Source organism: Pinus tabuliformis, chromosome 1_2, assembly GCF_031772625.1.
Source record: "Pinus tabuliformis cultivar Carrire ecotype Pingquan chromosome 1_2, CPIR1, whole genome shotgun sequence".
Lineage (NCBI taxonomy): Eukaryota > Viridiplantae > Streptophyta > Pinopsida > Pinales > Pinaceae > Pinus > Pinus tabuliformis.
This window is the reverse complement of record NC_142298.1, coordinates 57,317,469-57,337,132: the sequence shown is the minus strand read 5'-3', so window position 1 is coordinate 57,337,132 and position 19,664 is coordinate 57,317,469. Positions and strand designations below refer to the sequence as shown.

At 37.8% G+C, this 19,664-nt stretch overlaps 1 protein-coding gene across 5 annotated transcripts in view; it reads right to left on the bottom strand.

Moving 5' to 3' along the window:
- Positions 1–18,462, bottom strand: part of LOC149204414 (C2 and GRAM domain-containing protein At1g03370-like) — a 514,970-nt gene extending 496,508 nt beyond the window's left edge. For 3 of the 5 annotated variants that reach the window (XM_089394708.1, XM_089394710.1, XM_089394712.1), the window contains exon 1: positions 17,546–18,460. In XM_089394708.1, the coding sequence (XP_089250834.1) occupies positions 17,546–17,867 (322 nt within the window). In that variant the 5' untranslated portion in view covers positions 17,868–18,460. Of the gene's footprint in view, positions 1–17,545 lie in introns of all 5 variants that reach the window. The other 2 variants (XM_089394709.1, XM_089394711.1) reach the window with 2 other exon arrangements.
- Between the last annotated feature and the right edge of the window lie 1,202 nt (positions 18,463–19,664).

The following is a 19,664-nucleotide window of genomic DNA, read 5'->3' as shown; positions in this document are numbered from 1 at the left end:
TCACTTGAATTGGTTCTTTCTTCTATGGAACTCGACTTGCAAAGTATGCCCTAACTCAACTTCTTTTAGCAAGTCTACAATTCGGTCTCACTGTTTCAATAGGTACCCTACTTTTCTTGCACATGTGAAGGATAATAGCCCAAAGACAATCCAAAACTTCGCTTTCTTCTTTTTCTTCTTTGTTAGCTATTAAGCTTCCTTTTTTCATCTTCTTATCCTCCTAGATTGAACTTCTTGAGAGTTGACTGGATGATATTCAAGTGAGGTCGAAGTCTCTTATATATAGACTTCTCTTCTAGGTCGAATAGTTGCTTGTAGGCCGACTTGTCCACTCATGAAGGCTAACTTGTTCTTTTGATGATGACAAGGTCTTGGAGGGTCTATATGACACTTTTGACTTTACATAAATTTTCTTTACAAGATACAACATGCCCAAAGGGGTCTTACATGTATGACAATGACTCTTTTGACTTCATAATTCTATAATAAACCTAGAAGCACTCAATGGGTGCTTGACCTACAAATAAATTTACCTTGAGCATGAAACCCATGCATCAAGAATGAACATAATAAATTTATTTTTCTCTTCTCATCAAATGCATAAAATCATAATTAGAATAGATATTATGAAGACCGAACCTAGTTACACATTTCAACATGATCCCCAATAGCCAACGTCAAATACCTCTCACCCAATCTATGATCAGTACATCCCTTTATGTAGGATGTTTATCCAATGAAGATGGAGTCATCTATAGTGAGGTACATTAACCATGCTTAAATTCAAGTGGTTACATATAATGTTTAAGGCATTCTAGTATAGATCACGAGTTGAAATTGGATTACAGACCACTATCAATTGTGTACTTGTTCCCTTATTTCATCTTAGTGGTTATCATTTTTCCCTAGTCAAATGTGACCTCCCTTGGGGTCTTTCACTGTCTAGGAGGGGCAGAAATAGGAGGCTCTGATAATGGTAGCGTTCCATGTTATTCATAATTAACATTTGTCATCTTGCCCTTTATTTTGTTAGCCCATCTTTTCATTGGTTGTCAATCACTCATACTGGTTCCCTATTGGCCTTGTCCTACGAGAAGAAGGGGTTTGAAATACCCAAGGTTGATGCAAATGTAAGAAAATAAAAAGCATAAGCCAAATATCAAAATCCAAAAGAATGGCAAGGGATGTAAAGAAATCAAAATCCAATAATAGCTTGAGCTCTACCCCCACTTATGTAGCCACTCGACCCCAAATGTCTTATTGCCCACCAAAAGTGGGATACCCTAAGAGCATTTATTCTATTCATCTTCTTCTAGCCAACAACCGGCAACCACTGATAGCCACCTCATAGTCAATGTAATGTGCCACTTTATCTCTACCACCTGCACCAATTGTATGTTTCCTCGCCCATTTGTCAAGGGCGTATCTTAGAAGGTGGGCAATATGAACCAAAAGGTATGTTTCTCCTCGTGCAATCAAGGGCATATGCTTGTTCTTCATTTGGGCATTTTGGCATGGAGTATTAGGTGACTTGGAAGAAGAAAGGGATTTGCCCGTGGTTTTGTTCCCTCGCCTTAAATGGGGGCTTAATCTTCAATCCTAGTCCTGTGGGATATCCCCTATTGGCCTATGGTTTTAGGAATGGCATTACTTTGGAAACCCCGATTTTGGTAGTGTGGTCCCATTTTCCCATTCCATATTTTTCACTCCCTCCACACATTACAAACCATATTTCACCATTTCCTTTCTCTGGGTCCACATGACCACTGGGCACATAGGGCACTGGCATACCCCCTCCCCTTGTCCACATATATGGGTCAGGCCTGGAAACGCTGCCCCAAATGTTGATGCAACTAAAAGAAAGTTAAAAGCATATCATGACCACAAGAAAGAAACAAAAGAAAAATAAAATCATAAAATGCAAAAGATGGTTGGGACATTAATAATAGCACGTGGGCAAAATCCAAGCATGAGCTCGATCCCTTATCAATATGGCCATTGCCCTGGTTCCTAGGGCCACTAGATGCCCTATCACATCATTAAAGGAACCCATGCACGTCCCATTCCCTAGTGGGCAATGAACTGACACACTTTTAAGGGGGTAATAACTGCTACACATCCTCTCATGTCCTAGAGCTTCGAGTAGTAATACAAAGAAAAATCAGGAAAAAGAAAAAGGCAAATAAAGAGGAGTGTAAAAGCAAAGGTTAGGGTAATTCATGCAACCACAATTGCTCCATCCTCACATTTGTAAACCTAATTTATGGACTTCCTCATTACTGTTATCCTTGTACCCATGACATTTTGCCTTGAGACTCCTTTATCCCCACTTTGTACCATCACTATTCATATGCCACCTATTGATTGAAGGATGTACCAGGGACATGTCTCTCCCCTTAGGGGCTTGGAACACTTGATAGGGTCGCCTATTAGCCACTCCTACCTAGGGAGGTAACACTATTACATGATCAAAGCCCCAAATTTGGAAGAGAAACCCCATATGAAGTCTCAATTTTCCCTTGACTAACAAGCTTGGTTCACTTAGATGCACTAATGATTAATTGTACCTAATGGTGAAGATGGAGGACTAGGCATTAGGTGTGATTGGCAAGTGGTTTTCATCATGGGATGTCAACTTAACTGGGGCCCAAGTCCACTACAGGAGCATATGACACCTTATAGGTGATGAGTTGAGAGCCATGGGGCACATGTCACTTGCAGAGCATCATTCCATTCGATGGGCACCTACAGCACCCTCGCATTCTGCACTTTCCCCCACATTATTCATGAGATGATGCACTTGGACCAATATGCCCCTGACCGGATTAGCAGTGCACTCATGGTGGCAGTTGATCCAAGGCCTAGATGGGGTTTGTCTTACCCTTTGAGACATGGGAAGGCTAGCACCATATTTTGAGCACTCAACATTAGAGCAGAATCAGGCTATTCTACCACCAGGAGACTCGTGAGACCCATTTTGTGCCCTAAACATAAAATCGAGGTCCACATGATGATTTGCATGGATATCTAGGGGCCAACCCCTAGAGGATGATTTTTGGAGCCCCCTTGACTCAGTTTGTCACTAGGAGAGCTCAACGCATGCCATGAAGAGGCCCACGCAGTGATGACACTAGCATTTCAACCCTATTATGGGTTAATCTTTATGATTTTACGTTGGCTATGTGGTTGGCTTGTAACCACACTTAGTTTTTTCCCATCATTTGACAACTAAGAGGGGATTTCGACTGAAATTAGACTTGATTAGACATGTATAAATAGAAGAGACCTCATTTGAGTCTCTCATCATCATCATTTGGATAATTTGACCTCTAGGGAGAAACTTGCACTTGTTCCTTCTTGGCTACTGGACATTCTTGGAAGGGATTTTTGATATTTGGAAGATATTTTGGATTGTCTTTGGAGCTATTTCTTTGGTGAATGGATGAATATACTACATGTTATCTTGTAAGTGTCAATTGTTGAAGATTATCATTTTGAATCTGTCTAATGTATGGAATTGTTGCTTCTAGAATATGCTTGATTATGTTCTAATTTGTTGAAAAATAAATTTTAAAAGCTATCTAGTTGAGAATTGCATATGTTACTCATTGTATAACATGTAATGAATGTTCCTAGTGGAGGAATTTTTATAACTCTCCATCAAACTCCATTTATCATTGAGTGGGTAAATGTTGGAATTTTGATACCTAGGGCATCAAATTTTGGCCTCCTTAGCAACAAATTTGGCTTATCTATCACATCCTCGACTCCATATGCCTAAAGGGCAAGGGACTGATCCAAGTCATTGGTGATCAATCCTAAATTTTCTCCATAATTTTCTCTCCTTAAAATCGGTCCTTTTAAGGCTAGGGCGAAAATCTAGGGCTTGCAGCGAAATTTTAGGGAGGATGCTTTTGGTGATTTGAGAGCCTAAACATCAAGAGATAGGTCTAGGCTACCTAACCTATAAATTTGGTGGGCATCCACTCAAATTTCATCCATAAAATCTCTTGCCCTAGGTGTTGCTCCAAGAGGGAAACCCTAGTCTCTTTTCCCCTCAACTTGAGGACTTTCTTGAGGGTTTCATGAGCCTTGGCTTAGTTGAATATCATTGTAAGAAACCCTTTCCCTTGGGCCTTGACCTTGTGAATACCTATCACCATTGAAAAATCTCAAAACCCTAGGTCTTGAGCCTTCTTTTCTAGGGCTTTTCTTTGAGAGCATTTTGCTTCTTTGAAGCCTTGAACCATTATTGAGCCTCTCTCTTGAATGAGCTCTAGCTTGATCACTTTGTGCCTTATACCTAGCATATCTATTTTAAGTGATCTCCTTCCTACCAAGACTCCTCCCATCGATGAAAGTCCATAAAGAGCAAGGGGTTTGGCTAAGGTGACATTGGGCCTCTACCCCATTATTAGCACTTTATCTAGCTCTTGTCTTGTAGGGTTTCCCTCTCCAAGGCTTGCTAGATTTTGTGGTAACATATACCATAGCTATCAAAGAAAAAAGAATTCTCAATGAATGTCTTGACCCCAATGAAATGACAAACTACCCATCATTAGAGGGGGATTATATTATTATTATTACTTGATAAGTCAATGAAGCTTGTTAAATAAGCCATATTAAATGACTAAAAAGTAAAATATAAAGGCTTGGAATAACAAAGGTGAGGGAAGGTAACTCCAACACCTTGGCACTCCTCCTACATAGGAACTCATGGAAAGTAGCTCTACATGACCTAGAATAAGACTATGACACCTCTTATGAAGTAAAACCCAAGCCATAACACCTATCACTTGCACATATCATATGAAAGGGTTGGCCTAGAAATTGTTCCTCCCCTTAGGGTTGGAAGCACCTAAAAGGTTCATGTGATAACCCTCCCATACTAAGTATGGTAACTTATGTGCAATCATAAGCTAGTAAGACATTTCAACGTGAATACTTGTGTGAAGTAATTTGATGGCTTTGACATAGAATATAGTCCACCATGATGCTCTTATGATTCTTGTATGCATGATGTTAATTTCATTTGGTTCCTTGAGTATGTGTTAGATTCTTCTAGGTGCGCCCGAGATCCTTTGGAAAATGATATGATGCCTCTGCAACTCTTAATAGATGATGTCCAACCACTTTGATGATGATGCAGATCACTTTGATTGAGGACACTGGGCACCTTTTGAGAGACATTGACTTTGAGGGTGACTTACCACATCCAATCAGATCCTCCCTCAACCTTGAAACCTTAGATGTTGGTGATCCAAGATAAGATGTTGCTTAGAGAGTAGGTTTGCGGCGTGCCTACAAGATGATAAGATGCCCCAAGCTAGCATTGTACCTACTTGATGGATGATGCTCTTTCCTTGTTGATGATTGAGGATGATGGTGACTTCGTATCCCTCTGGAGGAGATTTCACACCTTCTACCCTAATGACATCATGCCCTAGCATGATGACATCGCCCTTTTGATGCATTTGATGATAGCATGGGATTTCTAAAAGATAAGGTTGGTCTTGAGAGGATTTTCTTTGGAGAGGAGGCACCATTTTAAAGAGAAACATGACTTTTGGGATGAGACAAACCCCTTAGGTCATCCCTTACACCTTTTCATGGAGAGACATGCATTTTAGGAGACGACGTCACCCTTGGAGGATTTTAAACTCACACGTGTGGGTTGATTGAGGCTTATCTTCATGTTGGTTCATTATTTTGGTTATCTTTGGGGCTCAGCTTGATGACTTATCCACCCTTTATCATGGATTTAGAAATTTTTTAGGTTTTAAGACTAATTTGAAGATAAATCAACCTAGTTTCTTTCATATATATAGAAGGTCAATTTACCTCTTGGATTCATTGTCACACTTGGGTCATAACTCTTTTTGATTTGTAATTTCTCTCTTGTGTGCTATGGGGGCCTAGTTGAGCCACTTTCTTGGGTGGATTCTGTGATGTGATGTTATCTCTTTCCATGGATGTTTATGGTGGATATTGAATGTTTGCATGGTGAAGTTAGTTTATTTTCCTTATCTTGGTATTATGTTCCATGGGATTGACATTCCTGTGCTAAGTTAGTTTATATGGTATTTGCTTCATTGTCCTTGTTGAGATAAACTCATCCAGAAAATTTATAACCTAAATCTCAAGCCCTAGGGTAAGTTTATTTGCCCTAGTTTTTTTGGATTTAGAATCACTCCAAAGAAACCCTAGAATAGTTTGTATTCTACACTCCATATGCCCTAGATATTGAAGGCACTAGTACACCTCTCTTGTGGCACTCTTTTAAAGTATGAAAATCATTTTTCTTTTTGTTTTATGGTAAATTCGGGTTAAATTGCAGCAAAATATTGCATTTTCAGCATTTAATTACTTGTTGATGTATGCCCCAAGCTTGGACATTGTATAAAACTGCATTAGAGAAGCTAAATTGGAGGTTTTTCATGCATTTTCCAGCCATTTTCAAGGATTGACGTCAATTTTCCTTTGTTGTTATATGCCTCGTTAACTATCAAAATTTGTTGTAATTTTTGTCCTTAGTTTACTCTCTAATTTAGCCTAATTTCTCACATTTTTCACGGTTGAAGTTTTGCTGCAATTTGCTGGTTCAAAAACCCTAGTTTATAGCAACCTTGAGTGTTTCTTGATTTGGTGTGTCTGGTTGACCTGTTTGGGACTTTTTAGACCAACCTTAACCTTTAGATTGACCCATAAAACCCTTGAAACCAAATCCAGAATTTACTTCTTCATCCACCTCAAATCCTAATTTACTATAAATTCATTTGGTGGATTTACATTGCAGAATCCTTAGGGAGTACTTAACTTGAGATCTTTGGATTACTTGATTCCTAATACCTTCCAGGGAAGCCTTCCTTGTGTTGGATTGTGCCATTCACTAAAGTGAAGGAGTAGTTGTTGATGTGATAGTAGTAATACTCCCATGTGTTGCACATTGTTTAAGTCACCTAGTGAGGCTTTGCACTAGGTGTTAGATTTTCCTGTAACAATTGCCACTCTATTTTGTAGCTTTGAACATGAAAAAATACAGCACTTGCAACCGCCAGCTTTTAAAACATCTTGGGTATCTCTTGCCACCATCACAAGCACAACACACTCAATTACGCTCAATAACAGTGTGTCTCAAATGAGCCCAGTTCAGGGTATTTATAGTGTTCTAATTGTTTATCAGGGCTCTCGAAACCTTTGGGTTCTTGGACAGGATTTTAAATCATTAATTTCCTTCATCCTCTGGATGATCCTTTTGACTTCTTAGACCAAGGGGCACTGCCCTATTTAATTATTCTTGGAACCCCTCTTTTTAAGATTGTTTGGCTTCGTTTAATGTCTTTTTACATGTTGTATGTTGACCCTATTTGTGGCCTAGGCCTTAATTATACATGGACCCTTCCTTTTCTATTTAAGCGTTGATTCATAAGTCCAAAAACATGACATATCAAGTGACAGACAAATGAAGTCTCCTTAGACTTATTGGTACTAGGAACTAGCACTGTAACAAAACCACTTTGCTTGCACAGGGTATTTACTATTGACTGGCCTTAGCAATGTAGAACAATGGAATAGTGTTATTGCATGTATACATTGCCTTCATGTCTACAATATGATTATGTCCTGTTAGTGCATTGCATTTCGGATCAACTAGTTGCACCAAAAATTGCTCCAGGAGTGAGGCATTGTAAAGGCCAAAGAAGCTCCACATTGAAGGTAAGCTGAAAACCAAGGTATGGCATTATGTTTAGCTCAAAATCATTGTCACCAATCTACTCAGTAACTCTGTAGGATCCATATTTGAGTGAGAATAATCTTCTATGTAGACCTTTGAATCACTCTTTTTGCATATAAATAGACTTTGTCCCAGATGTATTTATTTGGAAAACAGTGTTGGTCAAGCCAACGATTATACTTGGCAGATGTTTGTTCAAGTACTCCCTTTTCTTAGCACTGCACATGCTGAACTTGTTAAATGAATCTTGCTGCCTTGTCAACTTCTTTCTGTGATCAAACAGAACTGTTTGCAGTTGTTGACTCTGGAGAAGCCACATCAATTAACATTGTGGGTTATAAACCAAAGCAAAGTTCTAAGTGCTACATAGACTAGAGATATGTTGAGCTCTACTGTAGTTGTGTTGAATAATTTCCAAGCTCTGATCCCATATAAGCATAAGAGATGTACTATGGTCCAATTGACAACCTGTATTTGGCCATCTCTCTCGGGATAAAAGGTCATTAATGCATCAAGCCTTGTACCCCTCATACTCCATGTCTTGAAAAATGTAATAAGAAATTTGGAGTACCTATCTGAAACAATGGATGTGGCTAGACCATAGTGTACCCACAATAAAAACTTGGTAGCATCCAAAGCAGTGTCAATCTTGCAGCTTGGCACAAATACCACCATATTGGAAAACCTGTCAACCACCATGGTTTGTTTCACATTGCTCTGTGCTATAATCTGATCTGTTGGCAAAATCTGTAATCTGATCCGTTGGCCAAACATTGAGTTGCTCTTATTTAGAGCAGGTCAATTCTGCTGGTAGTCTGTGCAAAGTTTACAATGAGATTTCCTTGCACAGAGTCAATGTGAACTTAGTTTGTTACTAATCCATATGTTCAATCAAAGAAGATAGACCTGGCCAACTTGACCCATAATCGACTGTTGGACCCAGCCCAGGTTCAAAACTGTTATCAGTCAGGGTCCAGACCAACACTGTCTTAAGCCAGCCAGAACCAGACCAACAACCCAACAAGTGCAAATTAAATCTAGTCAGGCTCAGCCAGTTCTGACCAGACTCTATCAGAATCAAGGAGTCCCATCAAACTTAACCAAGTCCACTGAGTCAGCTCGTCCCCTTTGTCTACAAAAATCTAGAAACATACCTGCTATGATCATTTTTACCTTTTTGGTACGAAAATTTCAGAACAGATTGGACCAATTTTTGCAGTGATTATGCAAAGTGACATTATGTTCAATACACAGTTAGTGCACACCAACAATGAAACAAAAATCTTCTGATACGCAAAAATAGATTTATAAACATTTTATTAAAAAGATGAATTACAGATGATGGTTATTACAATTGCGGGTGCCTGGCTTATATACCGCCATGGACACCCTTTGGGGAAAGGGCATGATCTTATGATCGTGCCCTTTCATCTAATTTAACTGAAAATTAAATAATAACCTAATCTAACTAATCTTTACATAACATTGCCTTCCTCTCGAAAGAATGCTTTGTCCTCAAAGCATACTTAACGACGGATGTTGTTGACAAAATGCTTCATTCTCCCAAGAAGCTTCTTCTTCGGGCAAGTCCTTCCACTTGATCAGATATTCCTTGATAGTACGATATCGAAGCTTTCTTTCTCTAGTAAACAAAATACCTTCTGGTTCTAAAATGACTCTTCCCTCATCATCTAGGGATGGAAGTGTTGTTTGCGCTGTTTGATTGTTACCTAGTGCCCTTTTAAGGCAAGATACGTGGAAGACGTTGTGAACACGACTTGTCTCTAGAAAGCTTAAACCATACGCAACTTGGCTAATCTTTTTGTTGATCTGATAAGGTCCATAAAACTTTGGTGCCAATTTGTTTTTTCCTTTCTGTTTTAAGGATAATTTTTTGTATGGTTGGAGCTTAACAAATACCCATTCTCCAACTTCAAACTCTCTTTCGGTTCTGTTACGGTCCGCTTGTTGCTTCATACGATTCCTTGCATTATTCAGGTTTTCTTTTAATATTTGGACGATTTTTTGGGTTTCTTCTAGTTGATCTTTAACAGCGGGTAGATTTGTCTGGACAATAGCTAGATCCTTCCATTTTGGGGGTTCATACCCATATAGAGCTTGAAATGCCGTCATTTTTGCTGATGTATGATAAGTGGAATTATACCACCACTCAGCAAGATGTAACCATTGAGCCCATTTATTTTGTTTTTCAGTAGCATAGCAACGTAGGTGGGCCTCCAAACATTTATTGACAACCTCTGTTTGGCCATTTGTTTGAGGGTGATAAGCGGAACTCATATTTAGGTAAGTTCCTATATGGTTGAACAATTCCTTCCAGAAATTACCTTTGAACTTGGCATCTCTATCACTCACAATGACTTTTGGAAAACCGTGTAACTTATATATATTTTTGCAAAATATTTTAGCGATTTCTTTTGCTGAGTATGACTTCTTTATTGTCATAAAGTGAGCATATTTGGTGAGTCTGTCGACTACTACGAAAATCTTGTCCTTGCCTTCAGATACTGGTAATCCTTCGATAAAGTCCATTGAGATTTCTTCCCATTTCTGATTTGGAATGTTTAAGGGGTGAAGTAATCCTAGTGTCGTAATATTTTCACTTTTATTCCTTTGACATGTGTCACACTCTGCTACATACTTCTAAATATCACGATTCATCCCTTCCAAAAGAAGGATTGACGTGCATTGTAGTAAGTCTTAAAGAATCCTACGTGTCCAGCTGATGGTGAGTCATGTAATTCCTTGAGTATTTTTAACTTAAACTTGGAATTTGTATTTAGATATATTCTTCCCTTATACCATAGGATATCATTCTTCCACTCAAATTTTGAGTTATTGGGAAGGTTATTGATTATTGCTGTTATTTCTGGATCCTTGGCATACTCACTTCGAGTTTCGTTAAGCCACTCAGGAACAACAACTGAAATTGCAAGTAGTTTTGGTTCTTCATCTTTCCTGGATAAGGCATCTGCTACTACATTGTCTTTACCTCTTTTATGTAGTATTTCCAAGTCAAAAGCGGCAATTTTTTCAATCCATTTTTTTTGTTCTTCGAAAAGTGTTTTTTGTTGAAGGAGATGCTGGAGACTGTTATGGTCTGTTTGAATAGAAAACTTCCCAAAAGATATTGCCTCCACTTAGCTAGTGCATGCATGATAGCGAGCATTTCTTTGTTGTATGTGGATTTGAGGCATTCTCTTTTGTTGAGCTTCCTACTTTCAAAAGCTATTGGATGTCCTTGTTGCATTAATACTGCACCTATACCGAATCCAGAAGCATCACACTCAATGATAAATGGTTTAGAAAAATCTGGTGTTGCTAATACGGGAGCATTAGACATAATTTCTTTTAATTTTTCAAAACACCTTCCTGCTTCCTCATCCCATAGAAACGAATTCTTCTTTAAAAGATTTGTTAGAGGTGCAGTTTTATGTGCATAGTTTTTAATAAACCTTCGATAATATCCAGTCAAACCTAAGAATCCTCTTAGCTTGGATATATTAACAGGTTTGGTCCATTCTTTTATAGCTTTGATTTTGTTAGGGTCCACCTTTACACCTTCATGGGATATAATGTGTCCAAGGTATTCTACTTCTTCCTTTCCGAAGGTGCATTTGGATCTTTTTGCGTAAAATTGGTGTTCTTTAAGTAGTGTAAGAACCTTTTCCAAATGTTGCAAGTGCTCCTTCCAAGTTTTACTGTAAATTAGAATATCGTCAAAGAATACTAATACAAACTTTCTGAGATGTGGGCGAAATAATTCATTCATAGTTGCTTGAAACGTCGCTGGTGCATTAGTTAATCCAAACGGCATTACTTTGAATTCATAGTGACCTTCGTGTGTTCGGAATGCCATTTTTGGTATGTCCTCTAATCTTATTCTAATTTGATAGTAGCCTGATCTTAGGTCCAATTTTGAGAAATACCTCGTGCCATGTAGCTCATCCAACATTTCGTCAATAAAGGGGATTGGGAACTTGTTTTTAATTGTTATTTTGTTTAATCCCCTATAGTCAATACATAGCCTGAATGACCCATCTTTCTTCCTTACCAACACCACTGGAGTAGCGTAAGAACTTTTACTTTTCGAGATGATTCCACACTTTAAGAGGTCTTGGATTAATCTCTCGATTTCTGTTTTTTGGTGATGTGGATATCGGTATGGCTTGATGTTGACCAGGTCTAATCCTGCCTTGACTTCTATTGTATGCTCAATTTCCCTATTAGGCGACATCTTCAGAGGTAGGTCTTGAAATACTTTTTCATGTTTCCTAATTAGATCTTGTATCTCTGGTGACTCTTCACTGGTCATATTTGCAGATAACATTTCTAACTGATGGCATTGTACTACATAAGCGGGTGCTCCCTTTCAAATCATCTTCATCATCTGAGATGATGATACAATTTGATTTTTTGGTGCTTGGAATCCATGTAATTTGTACTTTTGACCTTCCCATTTGAATTTTATAAATTGTACTTGGTGGTTAGCGGCATAAGTACCTAAAGTTCGTAAACACTGGACACCTAAGACTACATCTACTCCTCCTAACGGTACTGTGAAAAACGAAGACTCTAAACTGAAGTCTTGAATCTGCAATTTAACCTTATGGCATTTCCCCACCTTTTCAATGTTCTTACCGTCTGCTACCATTACCTTCGTGTTTGGTAAGGGAAATGAAAAAATATTGAGTCTCTTTGCCACAGTTGCATCCAAAAAATTGTGTGTGCTACCAAAGTCAATGAGAACCACCACGTTGTTCTTCTTTGTGTCCTTTTAACTTTAACATCTGAGGTTGTGATATACCTGTCATAGCTGATAATGACACTTGCGGAATACTTTCGTCATCTAATTCTGGTGAGAATTTTGGGGCATCCTCTGTTTCTTCAATATCAGAATCTTCATTGTTTGAATCATTCGTTGCTTCACAATTATATAGGTTCTTTGGTTCTTTTACTTTAGCACACCTATGTTTGGGGTCCCACTTCTCACCACAGCGCTTGCATTTACCCTCCTTTATCCTTTGCGCTTCCACATTAGATTTTTCATCTTCATGACGATGTGGTGGAACATATCTTGTATTTTTTGCGTCCGCATACTGAGGTGTTCTTTGTCTTGAATATGTTTTTTCGGATTTTGACCAAAATATTTGTTCGAATTTCTTTTCGGTTGTTTTTGCTTTTCGTCTTGCTACTTCTATTGATGAAATGTCATGCATCTCAAGTTCTACTTGTAAATGGGTTTTGAGTCCCGAGATGTATGACTGAATTAGACGAGATTCTGATAACCCAGGTACTCGTGTTACTAAGGTCTCCCATTCTTGAGTGTATTCGTCCACACTTCCTTTTTGTCGTAATTTGATGAGTTTTGAAAAGAACTCTTCTTCTTTTACACCTTGGAATCTTTTAAAGAATGCATCTTTAAATTTCCTCCAGCTAATGACGTGTGTTGTCTTTTTCCACCACATATACCAGTTATATGCTTCTCCCTCCATTTTCATGGATGCATGCCTGAGCTTTTCGTCATCGTCATTGATGTCATATATCTCAAAGTATTCTTCTGCCTTATTTATCTATGCAACATTGTTTTTTTCATTTCCAATCCCTCCATTTTCATGGATGCATGCCTGAGCTTTTCGTCATCGTCATTGATGTCATATATCTCAAAGTATTCTTCTGCCTTATTTATCCATGCAACATTGTTTTTTTCATTTCCATCGAATTTAGGCATCTCGACTTTTGCCCTTCGCTGGTATGTTGCTAATGGTTGAGCGAAAAAAGGGTGTTGATTGGTAAAGTTATCCCAGAGTTGCTTATTTGTAAAAGCTGTGTTACTCACTTCTTGGTGGGGTGTTGCTGATTTCCTTGGGGATTCAACTTTTTCATGAGAGTCAGTGGACTTTGTTGAATCTGATGAGATGTGTTCTTGATTCTCTTCATTTTCTTTTAGTAGTTGTTCGGGTGTACAATTCATCTTTTTACACAGAAGTTTCAACATTGTTACGGCATCTATGATATGTACTTCTGTTTGGACATTTTGATTTTCCATCTTTGTTTCTATTCGATTTGTCGTATCGTGAAGACTTTTGATTTCGTCAACTTGCTCCCCAAGCTTGATCTGGAATTCATTTAAACTTTTACTGACCTTGTCGTGGTTGTTATTTATCTTATGCTCCGAATCCAATAATTTTTTCTGAAAATCCGCCATTGTCATTGTCAACATCGAGCGGGTTTGCGGGGGCGTGTATTTATCTGCCAGTTTAAATTTTTTTTAATAATTAAATTAAATTAATTAATTTGATTATATGACATAAGGTTTGTTTGTTCGTTTGTTTGTTGTTGTTTTTTTTTTTAACTATATAATATATGTATATATACATAAATAAATTATATATTGTATATATAATATATAACTTATTTAATATAATATAGTTATATATGTTATAACTATATATAACAATAAAAATTAATAACACGTTTAAAATTTATGTGAAATGGCGGATAGACACGACCAAAGTCCACGGCCACGATGGTTGGTGGCAGACGTCGCAGATAACACGGTGGACAGCGGATGGTGGGGACGGTCGAACAGCGTGTGACAGCAGTGGTAGGGAGATGCAGTGGCTTGGAGGTCAGCGGACGGAAATAGCAGCCGGACGTCGGATGGACAGCGGACGGAACGGCCAGACAGGGCCGCAGTGCGGCAAGCACACTCGAAGCCAAGCAGCGGGCACGACAGCGAAAACAAAGGCAGCGTATGCGGATTGGGATGGGGTTTGGAACAACCGAAGCGGAAATGTACTGAGATTATGGGTTGATAACAGCAAAGCGGAATGACAGTATGCAGCCGACGTTTTGGTGTAGTAATTTGCTGCAAGACCGAACTCGCTCCGATACTAGATGAAACAAAAATCCTCTGATACGCAAAAATAGATTTATAAATATTTTATTAAAAAGATGAATTACAGATGATGGTTATTACAACTGCGGGTGCCTAGCTTATATACCGCCATGGACACCCTTTGGGGAAAGGGCATGATCTTATGATCATGCCCTTTCATCTAATTTAACTGAAAATTAAATAATAACCTAATCTAACTAATTTTTACATAACAAACAACAACATACCTGTCATTTTTCACCACTGTAAGGTAAAAAATTTCACTGCAACAACAAGAGAACAGATCTTGTGCTTATTTTCTGAGCAGATTTGAGGGGAGCTAGGGCACAGATTTTCACTAGACTCCACCCAGATTTTCAATGGCTAGGGCACATATTTTCCCTAGATTTAACCCAGATTTTCAATGGCTAGGGCACAAATTTCTGAATGTATTTTCAGACCTATTTTTTCACTACTAGCACAGAACTTCTGAGCTCATTTTCACCAACAAGGTAATCTTGGGCAAATATTTCAGAGCTGATTTTTGGAACTGAGTTTTCACTGCTAGGGCATCATATTTTGCAAAATTCCTAACCTCATTTTCTGAGTTGAATCAGCTCTTTTTCAGATCTGGTTTTTAGAATTCTTTCATCATTTACATGCCAAGTCTTTTATATGGTCCGTATGTTTACGCTTTCCTTTTTACTGAGTCTTTGCTGGGTTGACCCCTGGGTCTTTCCCAGGTCACAGATCAGCTTTGACCCTTAGCCATTTGGATTAAGTACCGAGTCAGGTCTGGCAACTGTGTTCAACAGAATCTCTGAAGACTTTTCTATTGCGACAGAGAGCTTGCTCCTACGCTTGTGACAGGATCATCTACGGGCCTTTGTGGCCTGACGAGATAAGACTTTCTTATTTGACTCAAACCAATTGTCCTTTGGTCTTCAACAGCTAATAATAATCTTTTCTCAATTTGTGTTTACATCCACGGACCACCATTTTCTCATAGTTCCTTAATATCCAAAGAATCGACTTTCAAATCCAAGGCCTGCGTTGCAAAATCCTCGTTGTCTCGTTGCAAAGTTCTCTCATCTAATTAATCCATGGTTGATCCATCTATTCCAGTTTTATTGGGTTCCACTTCAGTTACAGTTTGAATGTGCCAAATCCTTCAGGTACTTCTCCAATCGCCAAATAATATAAGTGTCCCAAACCCTTTGCTGCAAGTTTCAACTTGTGTTACATAATCAGTTTAGACTCTCGAGTATTTTGTTTCTCTGTGTTATCTGGTAGTTTGATGGCCATGTTCAACAACCTATCAATTGCCGGAATAATAGAACAGTGTCTGTTATTGGCATAACAATGCAATTACCCAATACTGCTGCTGCTTAGATATTAAACTCTAAACAGAACCTAGCATATACAAATCAAAGACCCTGAAAGCCAGAGGAAAAATCTAGAAGCAAGCATCAAGCATTATAAAAATTTTGGAAAGTCATCGTGAGGAAGGGGATACTGAGCCTGCAAAACAATATTCATGGAGACTTTTCAGTAGTCTCAGTGGCAAACACATCTACTCACCATGACTGGTTGTAAGACAGTTTGTCTTCTGGAACTTATATATGAGAGGATTATAGAATGTGTCACAATAAAATGAGCACGAAAATTGTTTTCTTTACGTGAAATACGCCAGGAAGAAAAACATAGGTTTGGCAAAATTATCAGCGAAGATTCATTCAACATCAAAGACCCTGAAAGCCAGAGGAAAAATCTAGAAGCAAGCATCAAGCATTATAAAAATTTTGGAAGGTCATCGTGAGGAAGGGAATACTGAGCCTGCAAAACAATATTCATGGAAACTTTTCAGTAGTCTCAGTAGTGCAAAATTATCAGCGAAGATTCATATATATATCCCAGATAATTGCACTGAGACCAGTATCATATTACCGTCCACTTCAACCAACTTGGTTAAATTAGCTTAAGAGATGTGTTAAATCCGCATGATAACAGAATGTTAGATATTTTAAATCCGCTTGATGATGGAGGGGAAGTGGGAGGGGAACCAACTGGAGAGATGAAACACTTCACCCTGCACAAAATCCTTCCCCGCACAAGGGCTCTCCTTATATATGACGAAGGATTTTGTGGACATAATGATTGTAGCATTCTAATTGCAACGGCACTTGAAGCAAGGATCTAGTAAGTTCATGCACATCCCTTGTCTGCCCGCATCATTGATTGCCTTGTTCCATGTTATCCAAATTACAGAAATATTGCAGTCCACAATAAGCATGAGTTCATACACATCCCATATCTACCCACATCATTGATATATTTATCAAATTTACAGAAATATTGCAGTATCTAATTAACATAAGTTCATACACATCCCACGTCTAACCACATCATTGATCCATGTCATTTGAGTAATATATTTATCCAATTTACAGAATTATTGCAATACCCAATAACCATAAGTTCATACACATCCCATGTCACATCATTGATATATTTCTCAAAACTACAGAAATGCCACAGTGCCCAAAAAACATAAGGTCATACACATCCCATGTATACCCATATCATTGATTACCTCCTTCCATGTCATTTGACCAATATTTTATCCAAATTACAGATATACTGCAGTACCCAATAAACATTTACTGCAGACCATCCATATTTCTAAAGGTAAGGCCATGGAAATTTAAAGATTGGATGAATCATCAGCATCACGCATAACTCATGGAAACTAATTACACACAGAGAACCGACGTATATTCTACAACCCAGTGTGTACCCATGTAATTGTGAATTGAATTTAGATTGGACTCATCTAAACACGGGTTTAATATGGAACTTTTCGGATTGATACAGAACTTTTGGGGATTGGATGTAGGGGTCGAAGTAAGAACCTGAAACTGTCATTTTGGACTTTTGGGTACGTTTTTGCAACTGGTACCAGCGAGGGGGCAGGATCTTCTTGTCAGCATTGACAACGAGAGTGATCGGTACCCTGACCTGCCCCAAAAATTCATGATGTCCGTGAACTGTAACCACAACATGCGAATTCAAGTCATCGACCTTGAAGAAAAAGTCCTGGTACCAGGAGGGCGAGGGAGAGGAAGAGACAAGGGCCGTCCTGCCCTTGCTGCTCCCCACTTTCACCTTCACATAGACCTCTGAAGCCCTGCTCGGCAACCCCCTCGCCTCCAACACCTGCACCTGTAGATTCATGATTACCTCCTCCTCTACCACCAGAGCAGGCAGGGGGCATCAGGCTTTTTGTCATTGAGCGTCGCCACTAAAGTCCATTTGCCCAGACACGCGCCTAATTCCGTCCTCCAACGTGGCAATGGCCGACTCTTCTCTTTTCTTGAGTTCAACCCCATTGAAGATCGTGTTCACCAAATCTTCAAGGAGCTTTGGTTGACACATTGATACATGATTTTTTGAACCCAACACATAAAGCAAATGCTAATTTTTGCAGCCACGAGAGAATTGTTGCTTCGATTCTTTCGTGTCAGGGAGGCAATGAATTTTTTTTTCTTGGTATTCACAAGCAAACAATGGCCAGACAGTCATCCTAAAATTAAACAACTGAGCTTCAAACAAATGAGATCCGATCGATATATATAACAAAGAATGGTTCCGAGTCCCCAGGGATCGCGGAATGAGGTTAGGTTTATATGATTACACGTCCTCTACCACCAGGGCAGGAAGAGGGCATCATCCTTTTTGTCAGGGAGCCTCGGTACCAAAATCCAACTGCACAGACACGCGCCTGGTTCCATCCCCATAACGTGTCAATGGCCGACTCTTCTCTTTTCTTGGGTTCATTCCCATTGGCAATCGTGTTCAAGCTCGGCTTTTGGTCGACACAGTGATGCATGATGCCTTGAAACTCAACACCAAAAGCAAACGCCATCATGTGTAGCCACGAAGAATTTGTTTCTTCGATTCTTTCGTGTCGCGGAGGGAATGTATTTTTATCTCAGTGATTACAAGCAAAAGATGGCCATGCAGGATACTGATACCGAAATAAAAGTGGTCGGCTTCAAATAAGGCCTTTCGTTCTCGAAACGCGTAGTATAATTTTTCTATTTGTTTTGGGTATTTTAATATTCATTGAACTCAACAGGAATTTATGGAATTTGTATATTTTAATTGAATAGTTTACATCATTTATACATTGGAAAAGATAATTAATTAACAAAAAAAACCACAATTACAATTTCAAAAATAGTAATTCAAAATTTGGATAAATATTTTAAAAACTTAAATTTAAAGTGTTTAATTTATAAAATTGGGATATCTCAAAGGATTTTGTGAATAATGAATTTGTTTATATATTTAAAAATGTATTTTAAACAATAACAAAAATCAAATCTTACTTAAATGAAATTATGTAGTGAAAAAAGTCATTTAGTTTATAAATTCTTATAAATAAATTTATTTAATTTATTAATTCTCATAAATAAATCTGTTTTTTCTTTTTTAAAGTTAACCAGCAATTTTGAGTTTAAGGTTTTTTCTTTTCTTTTTCTTTTTTGAGATTTTTCTTTTCCTTTTCTTCTTTTTTTTTTTTTTAGAAAAAGGGAAAATTATACTTCTCCTCTTTAATGGAAAAACTAAATAAATAAAATTTAAAATTTACTAAAATCTTTGGAGTATTATTACATTTCTAAAATAAAAATGATAATTAAATTTTCAATTTATTAAAAAAAAATTAGTGTAATATTAAATTTATAAAATAAAATAATTAAAAAGATTAGTATTTTTTTAAGGGATTTGATTTTTAAATATATAATAAATTTAACATTAAGATAGATTTATATAATGTTATTTATTTTTTATTTACATTATAATTTTAAATATAAATTTATTTAAGATATTAAATTTATTTAAATGTTTTTTTAGTTTTTTTTCCTGATTTGCTAAATTATATCATTGAATGTTATGTAAATTACTTTTAAAAATGTTGTAAAATCAAAGATTTAACCTTGAGTTAGGTAAGTTAGCTCAAATGGTTGA